Raw genomic sequence first — 22,805 nt, forward strand, 5'->3', positions numbered from 1 at the left:
CTGGGCATGGCTGGCCAGGACACCCGATCCTTGGGGGACAAAGGTGCCCTGGCCCCGTGCCTGGTCATGGGGACAAGGACAAGGTCCCGCACCCACAGCTTTGCCTCCTCCAGAGGGAACCCCCCAAAACCAGCACCCCTGGCAGAATCAGGGCCTCACCTCAGGCACCCCCTCCCTCTCTGCATGTTCCTCCCAGTGTAAGATCACACCACAATATAAACAAAGTAATTTTTATTTAAAACTCAATTTGGCAGAAGAAAAAAAAACAAACACAACAACCAAACAAGAAAAAAACCAACACAGCCACAGAAAATAAACTTCACTTGTACTAGTGTTACCTATTGGAACAAATACCAAGGAAAGGTTTACAGGGGTAAACCTTTACCTTTATAAACCTTTACATGTATAAAAAAACAACATTTCCAAACAAACAAGGCACTTCACTTCCTTTAAATTACAAAGTCAAGATGGACTGAAAACCCAGCAGTGCCCAGTCCAACCTTGCCTTCATCCTGAAGTCCCAACAGTTATTTTCAACAGTGGCTAGAAACCTCGATTTGCTCCTGTGAATGCAAAGCACAGAACTCCCTGGTTTAAGATCTTAAAAGATCTTTAATTTGCAACCGTTGGCCCATCAACTGGCAGATCTCAACGAATAAACCTTTGCTGCTGCCATCGGCAGGTGCCACAAAGTTCAGTTACCACAGCTCACCTAAGTGATTAACACACCCAGAAAGAATCTAAAAATTTAAGGTTTTCCTCTCTAAATGCCAACAAAACCACTCAAGAGCATGATCAGAGCCTCGGTCGCAGTCTCCCCTCAGCTGCTGGGGGGATTTACCCTGAAATCTTGAGAGTACAGGTACACCAAGTAACACTTCTGACAGCGTATGGTCTCTGCAGTCCCAAGAGGCCACATTTCTGACAAATCTTGTAATCTGTAGCAAAAAGCTAAAACCAAAAGCATCTGCCTTTCTACCTTGGAGTCAGCTCCACACCTCCTGGACAGGAAATCTGGATTTGCAGAGCAGGAGGCAAAGAAATGGGAGGCACGGCAGGGTATTTACAAAAGGTAAACAGCTTCACCTGTAAGAAGTGACTTCCCCTCACAAGAGCCTGAAAATATATTCCCACTACAACAACAAACACAAATGAGTAGAGAACTCTGGTGGGGTTCTTCTGTGCTTCAAACTAGGCTGAGACCTGTTCAAACAGCAGAATTGTCCATCTAACACTCCAATATGCTCTTTAAAAAAAAAGATTTTTTTAAAATAATGTAACATCTCTGAAAGTTTGGTCATTTGTTCCTTGATCAACATCCAAAGACTAATTCTCAGGCCAACAAAAGTTTTTCAGAAACGAGACGACCCCTGAAACTGGGGCTGTTTCCAACCATTAGACCCCACCAGCTTCTGCACAGAGCTCAGAGCGCTCGCCAGTCGATGGGCTTCTTGCCGGATTTCTTGAGCAATTCATTCGTCTTCGAGAAATGCCGACAGCCAAAAAACCCTCTGTTGACAGAGAGAGGCGAGGGATGAACCGTCTGCAGGACGTGGTGGCGTTTCTGTGAAGCGTTAGAGGAAACGGCCCGTTAGATTTGCATGTTTTCAGCTCCCTGGGCAAGGCTGGCTGCTTCTGCCCCACCAAGCAGGTGTAATTTCCCCTCGGCACCTCCTCAGCCACCAGCCTCAGGACACAAAGAACTGGCCCTGAGGACTGAGACTTTTATCCCACTGAGCAGAGGAGGATGGACTACAGAAAACAGCAGTCATGACCTGGCCATTTTTCAACTGCTGGCATCCTAACAGCAAATTTTATATTTATTCATGAGCCTTTTCCTAGAAAAAAAAAACAAAACCACAGTTCTGTCCTCAGCTGGACACTTTTCTGACAACAGAAGGTTACACTTGCTCCACTTCTGTTGCTTAATTCTGGCAAAGGCTAAGCTGGAACAGAAAGGCAACTGAATTTGACAGCAGAGTTCAAGCAGGGAGAAAACCCCAATTCTGTAAGGAAAGTGCCCTCTAGTGTCCACCCAACTGAAGAAAAAAAAAAATAGAGGGAAGAGATGAGGAGGAACCTGTACCCTGTCAATGGAGCTGCCTTTCTTCTGGGCGTAGGCTCCCCACAGCATGAAGACAACGCCACGCAAGTTCTTGTTGAGCCAGGACACCACCACGTCGGTGAACTGCTCCCAGCCCCTCTCCTTGTGGGAAGTGGCCTGGTGAGCTCGAACCGTGAGGACAGCGTTGAGTAGGAGCACTCCTAGCAACCCAAGCAGACACACAGAGGATGAAACAAACAGAAAAAAGAATTGGAAAAAAAATAAATCAAGCATTAGCTGCTTTCTCCTGCTTCACTAACCCTAAATTTTCAGCCTAAGGTACCTGCTAAGCAACAGGCACTCAAAACTGAATTATTTTTTAAAATTTTTTTTACATATGGACTGTTTCCAACCATGGATCTTTTTTCTAGCTAGGTTTCTTCATGCCCTGTAGTGGGCATGTTACTACAGTGTCTATTCACTCACCTTGTTTGGCCCAGCCAGTTAGATCACCATGACCAGGATGAACAAAGTCCTCAATATCTGTAGACAGTTCTTTGTAAATATTTTCTAAACTGCAGACGGAAACATCAGAAGATTTTAAATGTGCATGTTTAAAGATAAGAGCAAACAGCACCACTTACTGCTCTTACACTAGGCAAGAAGAATACTGATTTCAATCAGTTAAGATAATAAACCCATTTGTAGAAGCAGGGTAACAAGGACCCATCCCTTTGTGTGCCTGGATAGAAGCTTAATGAGGTCTCAGCACAACTGAAAATGCAAATTTATCTCCAGCATGCTCTTCAGAATATCAAACTATATAGAATTATCCATAATTTTGCAGTGATTTTTTTTTTTTCTAGGCAACACACAACTCAAACTTCAGTAGCTGCAACACACTTGCCACCACTTCCCTCACTCACAGCCCTAAGTAACACAGAACTGCAAATAATTTATAAACAAAAGGGATTTTGCAAACTGAGCACTGTTGTACCTGGGGGGAGGCGGAACAGGTTTCTGGACACTGAAACAAAGCCCGTGAGCTTGATTAGGTCCATGATATGGATCTTGTCCCAAAATGACAACCTTTACCTGAAAGCAAACCTTTGTTAGCACCGAGTTATGATCAGTATTATTCCCAAAAGAGAGAAAAAACCAACTTATAACAGATTTATCCTAAAACAAGCACACAAAGAAAACCACAAAACACCAAACCCCAGTAACTGAAGTTAAATCACAAATTACTGACATGTCATTATAAACAAGAACACCGTCCCCACCTCACGCTAAGAATTAACATCACCACAGCTTTGCTGCTAAGATGATGAAGATATTTTCAGTGCAGAAAACCAACATTTTCAAAGAGCCACAATAAAACACCTTGTGAAGGTACTTTCCAAGCAAATTTCCTCACTTTTTACTTTTACACCACACCTGCTGTGATATTTTGGACACAACTTATTGACAATGGGATTAGCTTAAACACTGTCTTTTTTAAAAATTATAGTTCATTACAAATCAGTTAAACAAGAGATGTATGAGATCCAGAAAACAAGTCCTATGTTAGGATGGTCAACTGGAAGTAAGGTCAAAAGTCCAACTAAAGTTTTAAAGGAAATTCTGTGGCCAGGAGGGTAATAAAATAATAAAACCACATCTCAGTATCAGAGATGAAAGAGGAGCCAGGATTTCCAAGTTATTCGAGAAACAACGGCATCCACATCACGTGGGTAGGATTAATCCTCAAGAGACCAAATGCCAAGTGAAGGCGTTTGTGTCCAACTGCACGTTTTCATCGTTTTAAACGCACCAGCAGCTGGTGAGACATCCCCCACCCCTACTCACATCCCTGATGTCACACATCTGTGTCCAGGTAAAGACTTTGTCAGGGGGTGGATAGACCGTGTAGCGCTTCCTCTCTTCTGCTACAAATGCCATCAGCTGCAGGGGAAAAAGGGAGGAAAATGAGGGTGTTACCCAAAAAGCAGATTCGTGCCTGGTGCGTCATAACGCGATTTTAACACACTCAGGAGACTTATTCTATTTATTCAGGCCTGGGCACTCCGTGGACTTTCCCACAAACCAAGCACCCAAACAGCAGGTGTTCATGCTCCTTTTATACACAAAGAAAATCAGAGGTTGGTACTTTTCGAAACACACCTATCTGTTAGTGATTAACATGCAATTAGAATATGGCTTACATAATGATTTTACTACTATGCAGGCTCAGGGAAAGGGTCTTAACCTGGGCAAGGGGGGGTCTTTTTGACCCGTGGGTGTGTTTTTTGGTATTATAACAAAGGTAATTCACTTGCAGGACGCTCAAAAGTGAGTTTCATTGCCGAGTTAACGAACCAAACAGTCACTTTGCCAAGTTGTCAAATAAACTCAGCACAATCCCAGACATTCTCTTTAGGGTTCATAACTTTTTACGTATTTTCTAGGGTTTGGAGACCAAAGCCTATTCTTTATGAATTTCTCCTCGCTCTTCCCCATGCTTCAACATCTCACTTGACCAAGCTTCGAGAGCTCGAAACTGTCCCCATATGGCTAATAACTGTATTCCTGGTACGACCAGTAGCCACGACTACTAGCAAATGTGAAGCACAAGGGAGGAAGGGGAGCGCCCGGGGCCGGCCGGCCCCGCTCACCTCCATGAAGTAGGGCTTCGAAAACTCCTCGCCCAGCTGCCGCCGCCAGCTCTCCCCGAAGCCCGGGGGCACGCTGCGCTCAGCCAGCCGCTGCAACGCCGCCTCCTTGTTCCTCCGGATCCGCTCCAGCTGCTCCGGGCTCAGCGGCGAGGCCTCGCCCGACTCATCCCCCGACGCCTTGGCCTTCTTGGCGGCGCTGACCTGGGCGAAGAAGCGGCTGCAGAGCGGGCGGGGGGCGGCGGCGCGGCCCAGGCGCAGCCCGAGCAGCGGGAGCCGAGCTGCCGCCATTTCCCGGCCCCGCACCGCCCCGCCCGGGGCGGCGCCGCCGCACGCGGGGATTTCGCGGCAAAACAGCGGCGGCACCGCCCCCTGCGCCAAGCGGGTCCCGCCCACAGCGCAAGCTCCCGCTTCCCATTGGCCAGCGGGAAAGCGCCCCCTTCCGTCCTATTGGCTGATCGCAGCCAGCGGAGAGCCGCTCTGCCTAGCAACCGTGACGCGCCAGCGGTGCTCAGCGCCCATTGGGCAGCGGCGGAGCGCTGGCCTCGATTGACAAGTCAGGCAGGCAGCGCCGGTAGCGCGGGGGGTTTTGGAAGCGGCCGCGCGGTGCGTGACCCCCCCCCCCCCCCCCCCCGCCTCAGCATCCACCAGCGCTGCGGGACGCCGCCATCCCCCCCTCCCGCCCCGTGCCGTGCCTCCAGGGCCGCCGGCGCCCCCCGCTCCCCCGTCGTTACCTCCGCATCGCCGCCCGGCTGCGGGGAGCGGCCGCGCTTCCTGGCGGGCGCGGCGCTGAAGAAGGAGTGCAGCGTCCTCTGCCCGATCATGGCGGCGGTGCCGCGCGAGCCGGCGGGACGGCGGTTTGGCGCCAAAGGAAGCGCGCGCGCGCGCCAGGAGGGCGGGGCCTGCCGGCGAGGGGCGGGGCACGGCGCGGTCCTCCCCAGGCGCATGCGCGTTCGCTGCCTCCCCGCCCGCCGGCGGCGTTTCCCGCCGTCTGCGCGCTCCCTCAGGCGGCCGCTCCCGTTACCGGCCGCTCCTCTCCACCGGGAGGTGTCTGCGCGGAGACCGGCACCCCCCCTGCCGTCCCGCTGCCTCCGAGCGGGTGCTGATGGACAGATACGTGCTTAAACGCCCCTCTGGGGAGGCGGGGGGCGGCGGGAAGAGGCCTCGACCGGAGGCGCCCGCCTCAGGGCAGCCCCTCTGGCAGGAGATCCGCGCGGAGGGCCTGAGCTGCGACTACCGGCTCCTCTTCAGCAAGGCCGAGGCTGACGAGATCTTCCAGCAGCTGGAGGAGGAGGTGGAGTATTTCGAAGGTAACGGCCTTGGAGGACCCGGCTTCCAGCCCCCCGTGCCCCTGCCCGGTGAAGTGTTTCCCTGCCCGGCCGGCTCAGGCCGGGTCCCAGAATGATTCCCAGGGCCTGGGCAGAGCTGCCAGATGGTGGAGAGGTTTCTGCAGGCGCCTGGTGTTTGTAAAATCAGGCCCTGAGAAGTGAAGTGCAAGCACAGGGTCTGATCCCACTTGGTTAATTCTGCTTAGCTTGAAACGTGTCTCAAGTGGTTTCAGTCACGTTTTAATGTTTCCAAAGAGCAGGGGTAGGCCTGGAAGGGTGACAGGAGTTTGTTAGTAGATGTAGTATATGAGACGTCCCTGGTTGCATTAACTGAACAGAATATGATGGGGGTGCTTGTCCCATTCATCACATTCAAATGGGATAGTAAAGCAATGTCAGGCTTGAGGGTTACGTCCTTAGTTGGGACAGAAACACTTGAATGTGGCTGACAGCTTTTGGGTTGTCATCAGCATCCTCATTTCTGTTCACAGAAGCTCCAAGTCAAGGAGGCTGTTGAAGCTGTGAACTGCAGAGGCAATACAGAGTTGGTTTTGATCCTTCTCATCTCTTGTTTAAACAGGCGAAATGACAAAATTGCACGTGTTTGGTAAATGGCACGACATTCCGAGGAGGCAGGTAACCTATGGAGACCCTGAGTTAACATACACTTACTCAGGGGTTACCTTCTCTCCTAAGCCGTGGATCCCAGTTCTCAACCGTATCAGAGACCGGGTCACTTTGGACACGGGACATACTTTTAATTTTGTTCTTATTAACAGGTATGTCCATTTTCCTGTTGCATCAAGCAACTTGTTCAAATGAAAAATTGCTTGTGCAACACTATTGACGGGTCACTGACAAGTTGTTTTACACTCGTTTAATTGGATTGGTAGAAGAACTAATTAATCTGTTTTATGTACAGATATAAAGATGGTGGGGACCACATAGGTGAGCATCGAGATGATGAGAGAGAACTGGTTCCACGCAGTCCGATCGCGTCCGTCTCCTTTGGAGCTTGCAGGGACTTTGTTTTCAGGCACTGTGATTCCAGAGGGAAAAACGCAGTGCGCCACATTGAGCCCATCAAGCTGCAGCTCGCCCACGGCAGCCTGCTCCTGATGAAGTACCCCACCAACGTGTACTGGTACCACAGCCTGCCCACCCGCAAGAGAGTACTTGCCCCAAGAATCAACCTCACGTTTCGGAAAGTGATGACTGTAGCCAAGAAGTGAAATACTCAGCCATCAAGCACCAGGCTTTTTGATTCTGAAAATAGAAGCTTTCTTCCCTGACGTTTCTCATTCAAACGCTGTCTTTGATGATCCAAAGTACAAGATTTACAAATTAAACCAGGAGAGGAGATGATAGCCATGATAGTGTACTTGGTAATTTGCTAATAAAGACTGCAGCTACTGATCTTAAATGCCAAGAATCCTTTTTCTCCGTGAAATGTTGCTGTAGTCCTGCTGATACATGTTTTTCATGAATAATATCCTAGTTTTACTCAGAAGAAGTTTGTTCTCAACTGATCTTAATCCAGTTTTCCAAAAAGATCAAAATACTCTATATCCTTGAGATGGTGGTGAAATAGCTTATAAATACCATAAAAGTACAAGATGTGATAATGCAGAGTGAGCCTGGAAGCTGATACTGTTCAACAGGTGACACTTTTCTTGTATGCTCTGTCAATGGGCTATGGTTTGCTTGTTTTTTAAAAAAATAAAATACTAATGAGACTGACATGAAAAAGAGGAGCACTAAAATGTGAATAGAGTGAGTGCAACATGGCTGGCTGCATCTTTTACAGTCACTGTGCTTTTTCTGTGCTTACATTCCTCTGCTGACATGGGAGACTGGGTTCCTTCGCTCGGTAGCGTGGTGGGGTGGGAGGAAGGGGGAGGCCCCCTTCTTCCTCATGTCCTTTGTCTGAACAGAAGCCAGAGAGCATAAGGTGACCTGGGGAAGGACTGGGTGCTTTCATTTATATGGACAATGCAGTGTGAAAGGCTGTAACTTCTGAGAGTGTCTGTTTCTCTGAATAATTATCCCTAGGGATTCCGTTGTGGCTACCTGACAGCCATCACCTTCCATGCTGACAGTGAATCCTGCTGGAATGAGGAGAGATCATCCAAAATCACCAACAGGTCTTGCAGAACCGGGCAGTGGTGAGTACTGAGCGAGAATGTGAACTGATCCCCATGTAAAACCAGGCTACAGGCATCTGGAATAGTCACAGGCTGTATCCTTCAGCAGCAGGGCCGGTAGGAATTAATGTCTGTTTAGATAAATTTGGAGCTGGTACTTCCCCGCTACCAGAAAATTCTGTATTTAGCGTGAAGAGCTTCTCATGAACGCTGCTTATCCAGATTATGTGAAGTTCATATATACTGAACGCAGTTTGGCTTATAGCTGGGTCTTTGTTTCAAGACACTACCACATGTGGACAGCTACTTTTTCTAATAAGTTTGTTCTTTTATTGCTAATGTACAGTTACAAAAATACCCTGAAGTGAAAACACAAACAGCAGTGCAGTGGTTTGATTAGAATATCATACATTTTTTTAAATAATGCACAAAATAAGACAAGGATAACCCAAACACAGAGATGTCATCCCGCAGGTCTTACCTGATATTTTTTTAACCTTCTAAACACCTTCTCCACCATGGAAGCTTGTGAGTAACACGTGACAGCATTTGATGAGCCTCACGTGCCTGCAGAGAGCCCAGAGACTTCCAAAGGGGAGGGTTGGTGGCAGACATCTGCAGAGGTCTTTGGTGCTCCCAGGGGTATCTGGCACAGCTCTGGACCAGGACTGCAGTGCTTGATACTTGCTCCCTTCCTCACGCTGAGGGCTAAGCCAAGACCATCTACTCCTTCCTAACAGGGAAACCTAGAACAAATGCTGACTTACTCAACCCTCATCTTTATCGCCCTTGAGGAAGCTTTCAGAGTAAATCTGCAGCTGAGTGGAACTGAGCAGTTTATCAGTGTTCTACAACGACTGTGCTTTCATCCTCATCAGACCGGCCTGTTGGAAAGCAGCTCTATGCAAAAGAAAAATATATATTGAACATGCAAGCTCGCAGTAATATTTGGCTTTATGTCCCTGCTACAAGCTGATGAGTTTTAAGACTTAGTCTGTCGTGTGCGTATGCTCTGACCCACCTCCAGCATTACTGCTTTCTAAACAAAGTGACCTCTTCAGATGAACTTCACAAAAATTCAGCCTTAAAAGCCTTAAACAGACCCTGTTGACAATAGGTACTGCAGAATATACGCTGCTGGCAGTGGAAATGTTTTGAAGTTCTGAGGTACAAATGGTAGAGCTGCTGGACGCAGATGCTTTGCGTGATGTTTTTTCTCAGCGCTGCTTTACAGAGCTCTCCCGCCCAGAACGGAGAGCTTCTATCTTCTGTGAGTCCCTTAGGGCTTAGTTCTGTGGCCAGGCCATTTTTGGCATTTTTGCATCTTTCTAGGGATTTTTTTTTTTTCTTCTTGTTTTTCCATAACTTAAAATAGAAAGGTTAAAACCACACTACTGCTAGCCTAACACAGAGAGACTTCTCAGAAACTAGTACATCGGTGGGTTTATAAAGACTTCTGTATAATGAGCATCGCTTGGAGCAGGAATTGTGATCCATACTCTGGAATGATGACTTGTGTAAATAGTTTTGCATATACATCCATTACTGCTCCTATTTTGGCTGGTTTTGAGCCTCCCGTGAAGGAACTCTGAACACCTGTGAGCAGCAATATGAATATCTGAGGTACAAAGTTGCCCTAAAAACCGCCAGTTGTTACCATTTGATAATTAGTTGTTGTTTTACACTGAAAAATCTGGTCTGATGAATTAAGTCTTTTTTTTCCCCTCCAAGCTTACAAGGATAGAAAAGAGCTAAATATAGCCTACATACTTTATTCCTGGTGGTTAAAAGCCGTCAAAAGGATAATTGTTCCTGCTTCTCCCTCCCACGCTTTGTTTGGCCTTTATTTTTTTGACATGTCAAACAATCTAGAGCCACAAGGGACACTTTTACTCAGATGGGAAGCTGTATCTAATGCAGTGCCACTGGTCTTTTCAGGCTGCTGTACTACTTCACAGGACAGTCCTGATTCCATTGAGCATGCTCTAAGTTAACACGGGGCTGGGGTTGCTCAGTCACAGCTGGTACAAGCTCTAAGGCTCAGTCGCAAGCCAGGCAGCGTGTGTTGGGAGGGTTGATGAGAAATGGCAGTTTTGAGCATTAAAATAGGAAGGAACACCGATTACAGTAGCCTTGCAATCACAGCATTAAAAGTTGTAGTTAGTACTACAAGCAACTGTATTCAAGAGTTTCAGTGACGAAGGAAATTACAATACGGATTGCTAGCACACACTTCTGTCTCTTGATTTCAGCTATACTCTGAAGATACCGAGCAATGAATCAGGGTCTTGGCTCTTAAATTTGTCTTTTCTCCTGGAAAAGGGGAACTGCACTTTGAATCAGAAGTACTGCTATGATGTATAAAGAACTAAAATACCAGGAAAATGATGTGAACAGGGAAGTTGTTTTTTGGACGGTGCATGTTATGTAGAGATGCCTCACTTTATTAATTAGCTGGGGTATCAGATCTGATTCTGTCAGTAGTTCATCCCGTCATCTTGAGACATTTATCAGAACGCAACCGACATGCAGTGGACTCAGACAGTGGTATGGTAGCTATTCAAATAAGCTCAAGGCACTTTGTTTCTTAAATCATTGCCTTTGATAACAGCAGCTTCCCGTCAACCGCTTCTGGGGCTCCCCTGTTCCAAAACGTCTATGGTGAAATGTGTGGGATTAAGCATCTCTCTTTGAAAATTTACATACACGTCAGAATATGGAAAAGAGCCTTGGGAAGTCTGTTTGAAATGTCTGTTTCAGAGCTGTGATGTTGACAAAATTACTACCTAACAGAATAAATGCTTCTCTAACACAGATATACTTTGGACTGCACAACCTTAGCAGACCAACTTTGGGCAGCGTAATTTTGGTACAAAAACACAACTCCCAGCAGGAGCCAGCCGTTGCCATAGAGGGAGGGGAAAGTTAAAGGGCCTGTGGTGGGTTATTTGCATAACAGACAAGAGGTGCAACGTAGCTCTCAGAGGAATTTTATCAGTTTTTGTCCTTTTGCTCTCTGAATCAGTCTTCAGCCTTCAACTCCAAGCTGTGGTGCTGTACCCTCGAGTGAACGCGCTCGTAAAAAAGCAAGTAAGCGCTGGAAGAAAGGACTTCCTGCAGACTGGCTTTGCGAACGGTGTCATCCGAAATCCAGAGCCACTGAGTGCTGACAGAGAGGGGGCTCTTGGGAGAAGGAGGGGAGCGGCGGTAAGTCACAAAGTGTCCAGAATGCATGTCCCCGTGATGCACTACGACTGCCATCAGACGGTAAAGGTAGACGGGGGAGCTGAAGGAGGAAAGAGAAAAAAAGAAAAGGGTCAGCGGCCCTCGTGGGCAAAACATACCAGAAGCAGCCCCACTTGCTTTTCAGAGCAGATAGCTCAGCAACAGACACGCCGCCTTGCAATTTCAGTGCACCGGGTCTTCGCTGCAGTGATGCCTTATTCCATTATCAAGAAAACCAAACTATTTTAAAAGTTTATGCTTCAGAGGGCTACTATTTTGTACAGCATAACTGATTGAATTTTGCAACAGCGTTCTCCATCCAATCTGCCAATGTGCCGGTGTTTAGTTCTTAAAGCACTGTTATTGGACAGAAAAACTATTCCAGCAGAATGTGCTTTTAACTGAAGAGAAGTAAAATTGCAGTGGGTAACCCACAGATAACAATGGACGCGCTTTCAAGGACTTGCTTTACAACTGTCTTCATAACAAACATTTGGCACAAAATGCTTCCAGGCTTCTCATTTCACACAGTGACTGTGGGAACTGTCTTCCTCACATGGAAAATATGCAACAGCCAATAGAAGAAATGGTACAGAACTAACTATATATTGGCCACCAGCATGAAAATATGTGTTTTCAAAGGCCAAGAGAACAGATAAGCAGGAGAAGAATCAAGGCTGATTTACTAAGCAGAGTCACAGCAGTTGCAACTTAAATCAAGCTTGTTAAGTGTTTGAAAATAATCTGTAAGAGATCTATGCAATAGTTTTAAAGTCAGAGAAAAAAATAGAAGAAAACAGCAAGAATATGGCTATTCAGAAGGATGACCTACTGCACCACGCACCAGAGAAAGAAGACTTTGAGTTTTGCTTGTAATGTGCTCCACTCCTGCCAAAGAGAACCCTTAAAAATCAGCCAGGAAAAAAGCAAAAAATTTCTGCCCAGGAACTAGGGTAGACGTTAAATTCTGTGGCTATGCAGCCTCAAAATAAAGACAGAATAAAGGAAGACGTAATTTGAAGGGACAGAAATTAGAAGATGGGGTACCAATCTCTTAACTTACCTGCATTCAGGGAATGCAGCCAGTGGGAAAGTTCCCGAGGACATTAAAAACGAAGAGGAGCAGGCACCGTTCATGAAGAGTGGTTTAGGACCAGATGGCTGTTCTGCATCTGCAAGAGGAAGTAGACACTCAGTCATTTAACTGAAATGCTACTATTAGTAATGCTAATAACTGCTTCTGTTCCTGCCGTACCTTTCATCAAAGAATATGAAGGTATTTTACTTATTTTAATTCATTACATTCTACAATCCCTTAGAGAGATGCACAGGAGTATACTATCCAAAGCCTGCTAACTGTTTTTACATGACAAATAGGAAAGTAACCGTATTTACAGAATCCCCAAACTAAACAGAATATTGAGCTGCCTAAATGGTAGACCTACTACAGCTAGATTTTTCTAATAGTTTTTTAAGAAGTCACCATTCCCATTCTTGCTGTGCTTGTCCTGAAGCCTTAGAAGAGACCACTAGCAAGATAATCCCTAGGACTTCCCGAGTTCAACATTCCTTTACCCTTTGGACGTAAAATACACAAGTTCTGTGCCATCTGGGATTTTTTGTTTGTTTGTTTAAGTTTTTTTTAATATTTAGTAGAATCAAATTAAATTATCAAAACGGAACTCTAAATGTGGAACGAGGTATCCTAATGCTTGCTGGGAAAGGAATTTCCCCCTGTCCTCTCTGCACAGATCCCAATAATGATACTGCTTTTGCATTCATTCTGCAGATTAGAATGTTTATCACTGAAATGTAGAAATACCTGATATATTTTATTTTCAGTAGTACCTGAAGGTTTTACTGCTGTCCCATCCTTTGTTCCAGGTGTTGTCTCTTCAGAGTTTTTCTGATTCAGCTCATTCTGGCTTGATTTATGAACAGGAATGCGATATTTGTAGATGTCCATGATCAGGAACTCATTGAACTGTACGTGCTCATGACGTTTCAGAGGAGCACCTTGGTTGGACCAGCTCAGTCTTTGCAGATGGATGCACAAACACTGAGGAAGCTTCGGCAACATTGAGTAGAAAAGGAGAGTCAAAATACGTATTAAGTGAAGAGAAGCAGCTGTTCAAGTTAAAAGCATACTGAGGGAATGGGTAAGTCTAGTGGCTAAAGAAATGCACCCCTGACCTGTTCCCTCGCGTGCTGCTCTATCTGTGTGTAAGGTTATTGGTAGTAGTGTCCCTTGGACACGACACAACTCACAGCTCTCTTGAGATTTCTGATAATGCTGCTACTGCTGGCTCCCTAGGCAGCAGGATAGCTAACGTGAATCGTTTTCTTCAAAGAAGAAGAAAAAAAAAAAAAAAAATCGATAAAAACACAGGCATATTCCTAAAAAGCTCACCTGTCAATCTCATCTGTGAGGTAGAAATGAGGACTGCAATCTGTCGGAGTGAGTGGTTGCAAGACGTTTGCTAATACTCACTAAGTAATGGCTTTGCACAGTGAGAGTACCAGGGGAAAAAAAGTCGAGTAGTTACAAATATCAGACATTCAAAGTCCTGCCAGGGTTAACCTCTAGCAATAAGTACATAGTATTATTCATGGCACTGGAGGCTCTTAATTACAGACCAGTGCCCTGTTGTCCTCTGCATTATATGATTACAGAGCAAAAAATGATAAGAGCTTCTCATATAATTACACCTGGTATTTAGCACCATACTCACCTGTTTAAACCCGCTGTATTAAGAACATCTTCATTTCTTTGAAATGTGCAATTGCTAAAGATGCTATTTAATATATATTATATACTGTAATTATATGTATTATCATTATTATTGTAGTTACATATATTGTATATTTAATATATATTATATATTGTAAATATGAATCACTTCACTTACTGAGGAAATCAAGAATTAATGCGAGACACATGAACTGCCACTGAGCCAAACTCACTTGCTGAATAACAGGAGAATACTCAACATTCTTTAAGCTATAGAGTTTGAGGTTTGGCTGAATTGAGGCCTCAGTGCCTACAAATATTTGAAGTATGAGCTTACTTAAGTAAAACACTAGTCTAATACAAAGAACTGGGCATTAAGAGATCAAAGAAAAAATTCACTGTATGACAGGATTTAAAAATAGATTTGGAGGATTAGCTTGCCTCACCTTTCCTAATTTTAATTGCTTCACAAATGTTGTTCTCTGGTTTTCTATGCTCTGTCCATTCAGAGTCCCTTCTGCCTGAATCTGAAATGAAAGGGAAAAAAATAAAGTCATTTGATTAGCTGCTGTATCAGACTATGCATAATAGTGCAGGTCTGCACACTGCAGACAAAAGCAATTGTCTGACTAGAACTATGCTCAGTGCATTAATTTTATCTACAGTTTTCTAGGAATTTTCTCAAGAATTGTTGGCCTGTCTTAACGCATCAGAATTCTAAACCAAAATCAAGCAGAAATGGGCATTTACAGAACAAAGCCCAGCCTCCAGGTTTATGTGTAGTCATAAGCCATTTCTGTTCATCTTCAATCAAGCTTTGGCTCTGTGCTATCATCATATGACAAGCAGCTGTAAAACACTGCTTAAAACACCACAACAAAAAAAATTATCCTAGATATTATCTAAATAATACCTTGTAGTTACGGAGCAAATTATTTGTAATATTAGTAATAAATAAAGCTTCACTCAATTTTAAATATAAAAAAATCCCAGGCAGGCTAGAGGCTTTCCTGAAGTCACCAAGAAAGGACTAGAAAACTGAAGCCATGATTCTGTCAGCAGGCTTAAAACTGAGCTAGAAGGTTATATAAATTAAAATGACATACTTTAGTGCAGTTGTCACACACAACATCCTTTACAGATTCAGAGGAGATGAAATGATGGAGGCAGTGGTCCAGCGTCATAGGACGACCCTTAGTATGAAAAAAACAAAATTATTTGCAGTAATTTTAGGGTGTGCACCACTTAATTTTGTGAAAGGATGTTTCCATCATTTCTTCCATAAAAACTACAGAATCGCAGACTTATTTCTTGGGGAAACTGACAAAATGGCTTTGCATATAGAACAGTGATAATGTAACTATGGGGATTCTTCCTCAGCCTTGATTAAGCATGGAAAACACTGCAGCCTGCAGATAAGAACAATAGCTCTGACTCCCTGTTTGACTCCTTTTGTGGGGTTTTCAACTCCAGTCCTGGCCCTGTTAATATTTTTCTCTAAAGTTCCAGCACTTCATGGGTCACTTCATGCACACTGCCCCTCTACATAGGAGAAACACAGCATTTAATGGAATTTTGGCACTCCTTCCTTGTAAACCGTACTACACACTGCCGAGTACGAGGGGCATAATCCTCAACGATGGCATAAAATAAAATAATGTGTCCAAATCCCAATCCTGGCTGTCCAGGAGTGTATCCTGTAGGTACGCATCACGAGTTTCCATGAATGCAAGTAGTTGCTGCTTGTCTGGAAAGACAAATTGCTAGCAGACATAAAGTAACAAACTGTTCTAGTTCAGAAACATCCTGCACATTTTGCCCCCCAAATCCACAGTGTTTTGTCACTTGAAGTTTTTGAGAACCAAAAAGAAATGAAAACAATTTCTGGTTGAAATCACTTGATCTAAAAGCCTGTATTACTATCACCACAGAGACAGTGCACCCGAAAGTCACCTTCCAAGACTGCCAGAAACAGCCCTCGGGAAACGATCTGGTCTGTTCAGATTACACAGAAAGGCCCCAATCCTCCTCCAGGAGGAACAGAAAACTATGGGTGTCAACAAAGTCATGCTTGTTGTACTCATTGGTAATTTGCACCAAGATGTTAGCGATAAGGTACTGTATTAGCACAACAAGATCATTTATAAAAAGGCAAGAAAATAAACTGTAGCTACTCATTTACACTTAGGCTGTAGCATCTTAAAAAGGCACTGGTGAAGATAAAGCTGGGACGAGAAGGCAACAGGCAGAGCAGCTGGATCATCCATCAGCGAGGGATACGTACCCACACGGCGGCAGGAATACTCAGCGAGAGGCTGTCGAAGGTATCATACCTCACAGGACTCTGCAGAGAAGTATTCCACATACCCAGTGAGCTGGAATTTATAACAGTCCAAAAAAAAAAAAAACAAAACCCCAAACCAACAAACCCCCAACCAGCCTCACCGAAGATGACCACATGCCCTCTGCTGTCCACAATCATCTGGTGGAATCGGGTCAAACCCACCCACTTTCCCAAGCACAGCGCCTGTTTCTGCTGAAGCTGCCCCTGCTCACTTAAATTCCTTCACAAGGTTTTGAAGACTCGAAGTAATAAACGTGCCTTTACGGTTTGATCTACAAATGAGATTTATCTTCCATGTTTTTTCTTTATCCAGGTTACCTTCACCTCCTTACTCTGGATAAGTGGACTGCAACTTTGCATATGCAATCTCAGTACTGCATGCTGAATGAACAGCTCGTCCTAAAACACTACCCACGTGAGTGGATTTGCAGTGGTACTGAATACTAAATATAATAAGACAGCTATTATCCCCACAAAGTGGATCACGTTTCATTTTCTTCAGTATATATAGTGATACATTCTTATTGGTTACCAAAACCATAACAGGTACGGGAAAGAGTAACAGTCTAAGCTGTCACTCCTGCAAACCTTTGCACTGTGTCAGAAACAAGGGATGGTGGTTTCAGCACAGGCTCTGGGTGCCAGACATCCTTTTTCACATACACATATTACCAGACACGCAGTCTTATACCTGGTGTTCACAGTGTTTGCAAACCATGTTGCTCGTCAGCCTTCCGTGAAAAGGATGCTGAGATTTCCAGTGATTTGACACAGGGGGAAGAGACCCTGAAACAAAAAGTTGAAATTGTCCTTTTATTTTCAGTACATCTCTGTTCATCACTACAATTCCACATTTTTGGCCCACAGTAACAAAAGTAACTGCTCTAAAACGTGTTCTGTCCTGCTGACATTTGTTTTTACAGCTGAAGAGATATATTTCAGTCCAATACAGACAAAAATCAATTAATATTATCTCCTTAATAAACAAAGCGACCACATTATGAATATTCATATTTCAGAATGGAAAAAAGCATACCTCTTGTTCTGCAGCTTATTTGCTTTTGGGTTATTTCTGGCTGCTACAGAGGAAGATAAAAGATTTCATTAACCTTACCTTAGAAACCATTAAGTATTAAATATGTTAATTTTTTATCCCCAGTAAACTTTTCTGACATTAGAACAATTGTGGGAGTTTTAGTGTCTCTTTATATTTGAGGAAGACCAAAAAACCTGGTACGCAACAAATTTATAATTGGCACAAAGAACACTTCTAATAAAATGAATGGTTAATCTGCAGAATTCTTTGCCTCAAAGTACAAAAACAAAAACATCACTGATTTTATAAACCTTTTGGATATATTTTAGACAAAAAGAGATAGAAACTTTCCATCTGCAAGAAATTTACTACTAAACGGTAAGATAAATTTCACCTTCAAATGGCCTATTCCATAAATGTCCGTTTTGCAGTTTTCAAACCTCTTTCATGTGTTGAGTCATGCAGATAAGAGTAACTTCTTAAGACAGACTACTGTTCCATTCTAGTATTTCAATCCCTATATTCCAGGGATTTAGGAATGCAAAAGCCCTCATGAAAGTGGTATCACTATAAATTTAAATACATTTGCCTACAAAACCCATTTTTTTATTCTTTAGATTACCTGGCCTATTGATTCGTTTCTATCAGAGTACTAAAGAACAGCTTTATAAACATAACAAAAATATCTTCAGTTTCTAAACAGTCACTTTATACTTGACACATTTAGGAATCCAGGCAGACTATGGAAACTTCTCCCAATAACAAAATAACATTGGTAAAGAAGTCACCTCCAGCGAATGCACATCGAACAGATGTGTCACACGTGGCTGACGATCCCGTTCATCTTCTAACGAAGAGGTAAGGACATGAAATAATTCGTGAGCATCCTATTAAATAGAGGCATAAGACTTAGAGGAAGCAAAAAACAAAAGACATCAAAACATGCCAGGAGTACTGATAACACAGATGACTACATCATTGTAGTAGGAAATTAAAGGGAAAATTACTGCTTAGAGCTCACCTTATGTATTAATAGTAATAATTTGTGCATCTGCTGCCGTTTTGCCACAAAGCTTTTTCTATACAGCTGAACTTTGTAACAGCACACATCATTAAAAATATTCTGGGCCTTATAAACTCAAGAGATACTAAAAGGCTTGGAGGCAAAAAGAAAAGTGAATGCACAAATGCCTGCTTTCCTTGATTTCAATAAAAGCATAATTGACATCTCTGCTGTTTGCTTTGGCTCTGAAATATAAAAGACAGAACCATGTTTTACGAGTGAGGTAACTGGTCGAGTGCGTCGGCCAGCCGCACACACTTAGGGGCTGAAAATACTGAGACCAAGAATTGGACGTCTGGTTTGTTAAGTGTAACTACATTTGGCAATGTCAGAGGAGTCCATCGCTCGATGCAGCGCGGCACCTTAGCCCAGAGCCCTTACCTACAGCCAAGTTTGGGCTGTAGCTGTCCTGTTTGAATATTACTGGCTCCATTCTACCAAACCTGAAGGTAATTATGAGCTTCTGAAGCAGCCAGAGTTTTCATCACGCGTTAATCTAAGCAAACTGAAAACACCATTCATCAATCACATGGTGGCTTTCATTTTTTAAAGCAAACTTTTTTGTGACAGCAACGATTCCCATGTGACGCTCAGGGCTGTTAGTACCACAGCTTCAATTTTCTGTCATTCCATCTCTAAGCACTGGGGTGTGTAGCAGGCAGTCTAACTTCAATTCTGTAATCACCTGCTCTTCAAATGATGAGATCTGCCACCTGTACATTCTTAAAACTTCTAACAGGCAGCTTGCATCCAGGACATCATCTTCTGTTACCTCTTGGCAGGATAAAGCTAGAGACATTGCATTTAAAAACGTTAGAAGGAGCCACAAAAAACAGTTAGAAACACAAATCTGTTTCTTTTAGACCATACGTTACTTATGTATTGTATAACTGATTACTGCAAAGTTATTCTTGATTAAGACAAGGGAGTTACTCTTGATTAAGACAGGTAGGCAATGACAATCAAACTAGTATTTATTAATTACCACTCAACTGACTCAGGCTAACTGACTGCATACATTCTCCTCACCTAATACATAGGCAAAGTGAAAGGTTTCTCAGCTCATACAGAAACAACATAAACACTGTCTGGAAAGACAAATTTTTACTGGTGGATTGGGTAAAAATTGGTACTTTACATGTCACAGAAACCGCAGTATTAATGCCCCATCATCCTTATATCAATACACACTTAAGTGGCACAGTTTTAGTTTGAACAATGTCCTGAGACAGGAAAACGTCCGACGGATTTCCTTTAAAACAAATCCCTGTGAGGGAAGGCAGGGAGAGGCAGCAGATTGCTTAAAAATTTCAAATGCTTAAAGAGGATGTAACTAATACCTGAATTTAACACGGGGGCAAGTCTGAGACAGATTACCAAACTGGGCTTAGAGGCTTTAACATCTGTATCCCACATCATACAAAGTGTGTATTACCAAAAATAGTCCATATTTTTTGGTAAAAGAGCAAGCTTAGAAAAAAATGCTTGAATTATTTTATAATGCATTAATTTTCTTTTATATAGAATTCTGAGTGCCCGTCTAACTGTGATAATATTTTCCTATTTCTTCAATTTTACCGAGTCCAGTTTCATGCAGTTTTAACCATTAATATTCTGTGAACAGCACATGCATCACAGCCTGTGGCAGCAGATGGCATAACCACATTTTCAGCACCCCTGTTGCCCTCTGCCTCGATTTGTTCACCCTGTTGGCAAACAGCTTCTTCGGAGCAACACGCACGATGCTGGCTTGGCTGCTTCTCGATTGCCAGGCGAGTCAAACAAAACCTGAAACCCTTCAGCTCTTGGCCAAGAAACAAACAGCTTTGGGGACACACGGCCTTGCGCTGTTCAGGCTCAGTACAGTAACCTAATACCTCTGGGATTGCTGCCCCTCTGTGAAAGTTAGTTGAATTTGGCCAATGAGTTCAAAAGTGAGTACAGGAAGATTAAAAAGAGAAGAATACGAGACCACATGAGCTTGCTTTCTTGAGGGAAGCAGGCTAGAAGCAATAATGTCGATGCTAAGTATTTTCTTCTTAGTTTATCACATTAAAACGTTCAAATACCTCTTAGGAGATGCAGCAAAGTGACTGACAGGTATCGATGCTCAGTGGACTGGTGCGGGTCTCTCTTGTACTGTGCTGTAAATTCCTCCAGCCACTTGATGAAAGCAGGGCAGGAAGATAAGCCTTGCAGCAAAGAGTTCATGAAACAAGTGTTTCCTAAGTTCAGAAGGCCAGGTACAAGCCCTGCAAATAAATGTGTGAGAGTTTATACCATAAAGTCTAGGAAAACCTTACAATTTTTCAGTAGCAAGTGTTGTGTTAGGCATTAAAATTAAATTTTTTTCCACCTCTTTGGTACTTGCACCCAGTGAAAACGAGATCCTGCTCCAACATTTATACACATGGTGGGCTCTGAGACACCACTAAAATGTTTTTAAATTTTTTTTTTTTTTTTTCCCCGATAGGAGTAAATTTCTACCAACAACACTAAGGTTCAGGATTATCTGCAAGTTACTGTACAAACTGTAAAACTCTTGGTTACAATATGTAGCGTGGGAGCCCCTTACTGTGCAGGTTTCCAGCAGCCTCGGGGGTCAGCGCTGACGCCTCAGCTTGGCTCAGTGAAGCTCTTTTGCTCAGGTGAGTACGTTGTTACGAAAACCCCCGGTTTTTAATCCCCCTCGCCAAGGATTAATAAGTATTTCTGTATGACTCTGCTTAGCAAGAGACTTTCGCTTCTCTTGTGCTAATGCTCACTAAGAGCATGTTTATTTTGCATTCCAAAGTGCAAAATAAAATAAAGCGTGTTATCTGCAGCAGTTCAGTCGTGACTTTACCACAGGGGACAAAAATACAGAGTCACAATTTCAGAGGGATGTCAATCGATATAATTAATAGATTATGTAAGTGACGAAAGTCCTTCGTTCAATTCGTACTTTTAAATTGGTTACATTTCTAAGCAGGAAAGTGACCAAAAGCTTTAGCAAGGGAAAAAAAAATAATAATTTACAGGCGCTAACAATCCAAACCAGCAATAGGTGCGTTTCTAACACCCAGGAGAAACCGGGAAGCGCCGGCCTCAAGTCCCGAGGGTGTCCCGGGGGTGTCCCCGTCCCTCCCGGCCCCTCGGCCCTTCTTACCTTTCCTACGCCTCTTCCTCTCGGCGATGGGACCCCACAGCACGTACAGCCCCGCCGCCAAGGCGGCGGCCACCCCCCCGATAACCCCCCAGTTCTTCATCACTTTATACCTGAAACGGGAAAAAAAAACCAAAACAAAAAAACAAGCGGGGAGTCGCTCCCGCTGCCTGCCGAGACGCGTATCAGACGCGCGGGGGCAGGCGGCGGACGCCCAGCAGGCTCCCGGTGCCCGGTGACCGCCTCGGGAAAGGGATAGAAGGGAAGGGCCGGCCCCGCCGCACCGCCCGGGCCTCCCCCCGCCCGCCGCGGCTCCCCCCGCGCTAACCTGCCCGCCGTCCCGGCCCGCAGCAGCCGCCGCACCGCCCCCTCCGCCTGCGGGGCCCCGCCGGGCAGCATCCCCGTCCCGCCGCCGGAACCAGGGCCCGCGGGCAGGCGGAGGCGGACGGGGCGCTGAGGGGGGGGCACCGGAAGTGGAGCGGGGGGCCGGTTAGCGGGCGGACCGCCCCTAGCAACGGGCGGCGGCGGGCGGACCCCGCCCCTAGCAACGGGCGGCGGCGGGCGCCTGGTCGTTAAGGCCGAGGCGGGGCGGGAAGGGTGGGGGGACACGGGAGTTAGCGGCCCGCTCCGCGCCCGGGGAAAGGCGGGTGTAACGGACACCGAGCCCCGCGCAGCCTCCTGGGGGGACGGCGGGTGTTGGCTTAGAGCTGCGGGGAGGAGGTGGGACGCAAACCCCACAGGCTCAAATGGCGCCAGGGGAGGGTTAAGCTGACTGTTAGGACAGATTTCTGCACCGAAAGGGTTGTGCAGCACCGGGACAGGCTGCCCGGGGAAGGGGCTCGGTCACCGTCCCGTGTAGCGGTGGCGCTGAGGGACGGGGTTTAGCGGTGGCCTTGGCACCGTGGCGTTCACGGTTGGACTCGGCGATCTTAAAGATCTTTTCCAACCTCATGGATTCCGTGAAACCATCCAAGTCCCGCGGAGAGAGAACAGCTCTTACCACCACCTAGCACACGCCAGCGTCGAGGCTCCTCCGTAGGGCCCCTCTCCCTCTGCGCCGGGGATTTGAGGGCCCAGCTCTGTTTGCTTTCCGC

At 45.1% G+C, this 22,805-nt stretch overlaps 3 protein-coding genes and 1 long non-coding RNA gene across 9 annotated transcripts; 2 read left to right on the plus strand and 2 right to left on the minus strand.

Annotated features, from left to right (window-relative positions):
* Positions 1 to 195: 195 nt before the first annotated feature.
* Positions 196 to 5,589, minus strand: UNG (uracil DNA glycosylase). Of its 2 annotated transcripts, none has more exons than XM_074920703.1 (7): positions 5,416 to 5,589; positions 4,699 to 4,894; positions 3,893 to 3,988; positions 3,042 to 3,139; positions 2,531 to 2,619; positions 2,087 to 2,265; positions 196 to 1,564 (listed from the first exon to the last, which is right to left on the minus strand). In XM_074920703.1, the coding sequence occupies exons 1-7, from the start codon at positions 5,517 to 5,519 to the stop codon at positions 1,424 to 1,426; spliced, it is 903 nt and encodes a 300-aa protein (XP_074776804.1). In that variant the 5' UTR covers positions 5,520 to 5,589; the 3' UTR covers positions 196 to 1,423. The 2 variants fall into 2 exon arrangements, with proteins under 2 accessions (XP_074776804.1, XP_074776803.1); XM_074920702.1 differs by having other exon boundaries at positions 197 to 1,564; positions 4,699 to 4,899; positions 5,430 to 5,585.
* Positions 5,590 to 5,687: 98 nt separating this feature from the next.
* ALKBH2 (alkB homolog 2, alpha-ketoglutarate dependent dioxygenase) lies at positions 5,688 to 10,452 on the plus strand. 3 transcript variants are annotated; one of them, XR_012634665.1, is made up of 5 exons: positions 5,688 to 6,005; positions 6,604 to 6,802; positions 6,946 to 7,684; positions 8,076 to 8,188; positions 10,420 to 10,452. XR_012634665.1 is itself a non-coding variant. In XM_074920704.1 (3 exons), exons 1-3 carry the CDS (start codon positions 5,801 to 5,803, stop codon positions 7,253 to 7,255), a joined length of 714 nt encoding a protein of 237 aa, XP_074776805.1. In that variant the 5' UTR covers positions 5,688 to 5,800; the 3' UTR covers positions 7,256 to 7,903. The 3 variants fall into 3 exon arrangements, 2 of the variants coding, with proteins under 2 accessions (XP_074776805.1, XP_074776806.1); XM_074920704.1 differs by lacking the exons at positions 8,076 to 8,188; positions 10,420 to 10,452 and having other exon boundaries at positions 6,946 to 7,903; XM_074920705.1 differs by lacking the exons at positions 6,604 to 6,802; positions 8,076 to 8,188; positions 10,420 to 10,452 and having other exon boundaries at positions 6,946 to 7,098.
* Positions 8,500 to 22,805, minus strand: USP30 (ubiquitin specific peptidase 30). Of its 3 annotated transcripts, none has more exons than XM_074920701.1 (13): positions 22,712 to 22,805; positions 21,715 to 21,824; positions 20,636 to 20,818; positions 19,252 to 19,355; positions 18,292 to 18,390; positions 17,504 to 17,546; positions 17,159 to 17,253; positions 16,408 to 16,467; positions 15,230 to 15,316; positions 14,570 to 14,650; positions 13,241 to 13,460; positions 12,456 to 12,564; positions 8,500 to 11,453 (listed from the first exon to the last, which is right to left on the minus strand). In XM_074920701.1, the coding sequence occupies exons 2-13, from the start codon at positions 21,812 to 21,814 to the stop codon at positions 11,189 to 11,191; spliced, it is 1,446 nt and encodes a 481-aa protein (XP_074776802.1). In that variant the 5' UTR covers positions 21,815 to 21,824; positions 22,712 to 22,805; the 3' UTR covers positions 8,500 to 11,188. The 3 variants fall into 3 exon arrangements, with proteins under 3 accessions (XP_074776802.1, XP_074776799.1, XP_074776800.1); XM_074920698.1 differs by lacking the exon at positions 22,712 to 22,805 and adding an exon at positions 22,040 to 22,163; XM_074920699.1 differs by lacking the exon at positions 22,712 to 22,805 and adding an exon at positions 22,040 to 22,163 and having other exon boundaries at positions 11,175 to 11,453; positions 17,504 to 17,543.
* On the plus strand, positions 12,564 to 21,138 carry LOC141967200 (uncharacterized). The gene is made up of 6 exons (XR_012634666.1): positions 12,564 to 12,668; positions 13,277 to 13,551; positions 16,312 to 16,447; positions 16,781 to 16,882; positions 18,231 to 18,361; positions 21,040 to 21,138. It is a non-coding gene; the product is annotated as an uncharacterized LOC141967200 (long non-coding RNA).

This window comes from Athene noctua, chromosome 17, assembly GCF_965140245.1.
Source record: "Athene noctua chromosome 17, bAthNoc1.hap1.1, whole genome shotgun sequence".
Lineage (NCBI taxonomy): Eukaryota > Metazoa > Chordata > Aves > Strigiformes > Strigidae > Athene > Athene noctua.

Coding starts and splice junctions, on each gene's coding strand:
- UNG (XM_074920703.1), bottom strand. CDS start 5,519: ATGATCGGGCAGAGGACGCTGCACTCCTTCTTCAGCGCCGCGCCCGCC. Junction 3,989..4,698: donor CGAAGCCCTACTTCATGGAG/GTGAGCGGGGCC, acceptor TTTCCCCTGCAG/CTGATGGCATTTGTAGCAGA. Junction 3,140..3,892: donor AGATGTGTGACATCAGGGAT/GTGAGTAGGGGT, acceptor GTTTGCTTTCAG/GTAAAGGTTGTCATTTTGGG.
- ALKBH2 (XM_074920704.1), top strand. CDS start 5,801: ATGGACAGATACGTGCTTAAACGCCCCTCTGGGGAGGCGGGGGGCGGC. Junction 6,006..6,603: donor GGAGGTGGAGTATTTCGAAG/GTAACGGCCTTG, acceptor TTGTTTAAACAG/GCGAAATGACAAAATTGCAC. Junction 6,803..6,945: donor AATTTTGTTCTTATTAACAG/GTATGTCCATTT, acceptor TTTTATGTACAG/ATATAAAGATGGTGGGGACC.
- USP30 (XM_074920698.1), bottom strand. CDS start 22,110: ATGCTGCCCGGCGGGGCCCCGCAGGCGGAGGGGGCGGTGCGGCGGCTG. Junction 17,547..18,291: donor TCGATGTGCATTCGCTGGAG/GTGACTTCTTTA, acceptor CTTCCTCTGTAG/CAGCCAGAAATAACCCAAAA. Junction 15,317..16,407: donor GTATTCCTGCCGCCGTGTGG/GTACGTATCCCT, acceptor TTTCATACTAAG/GGTCGTCCTATGACGCTGGA.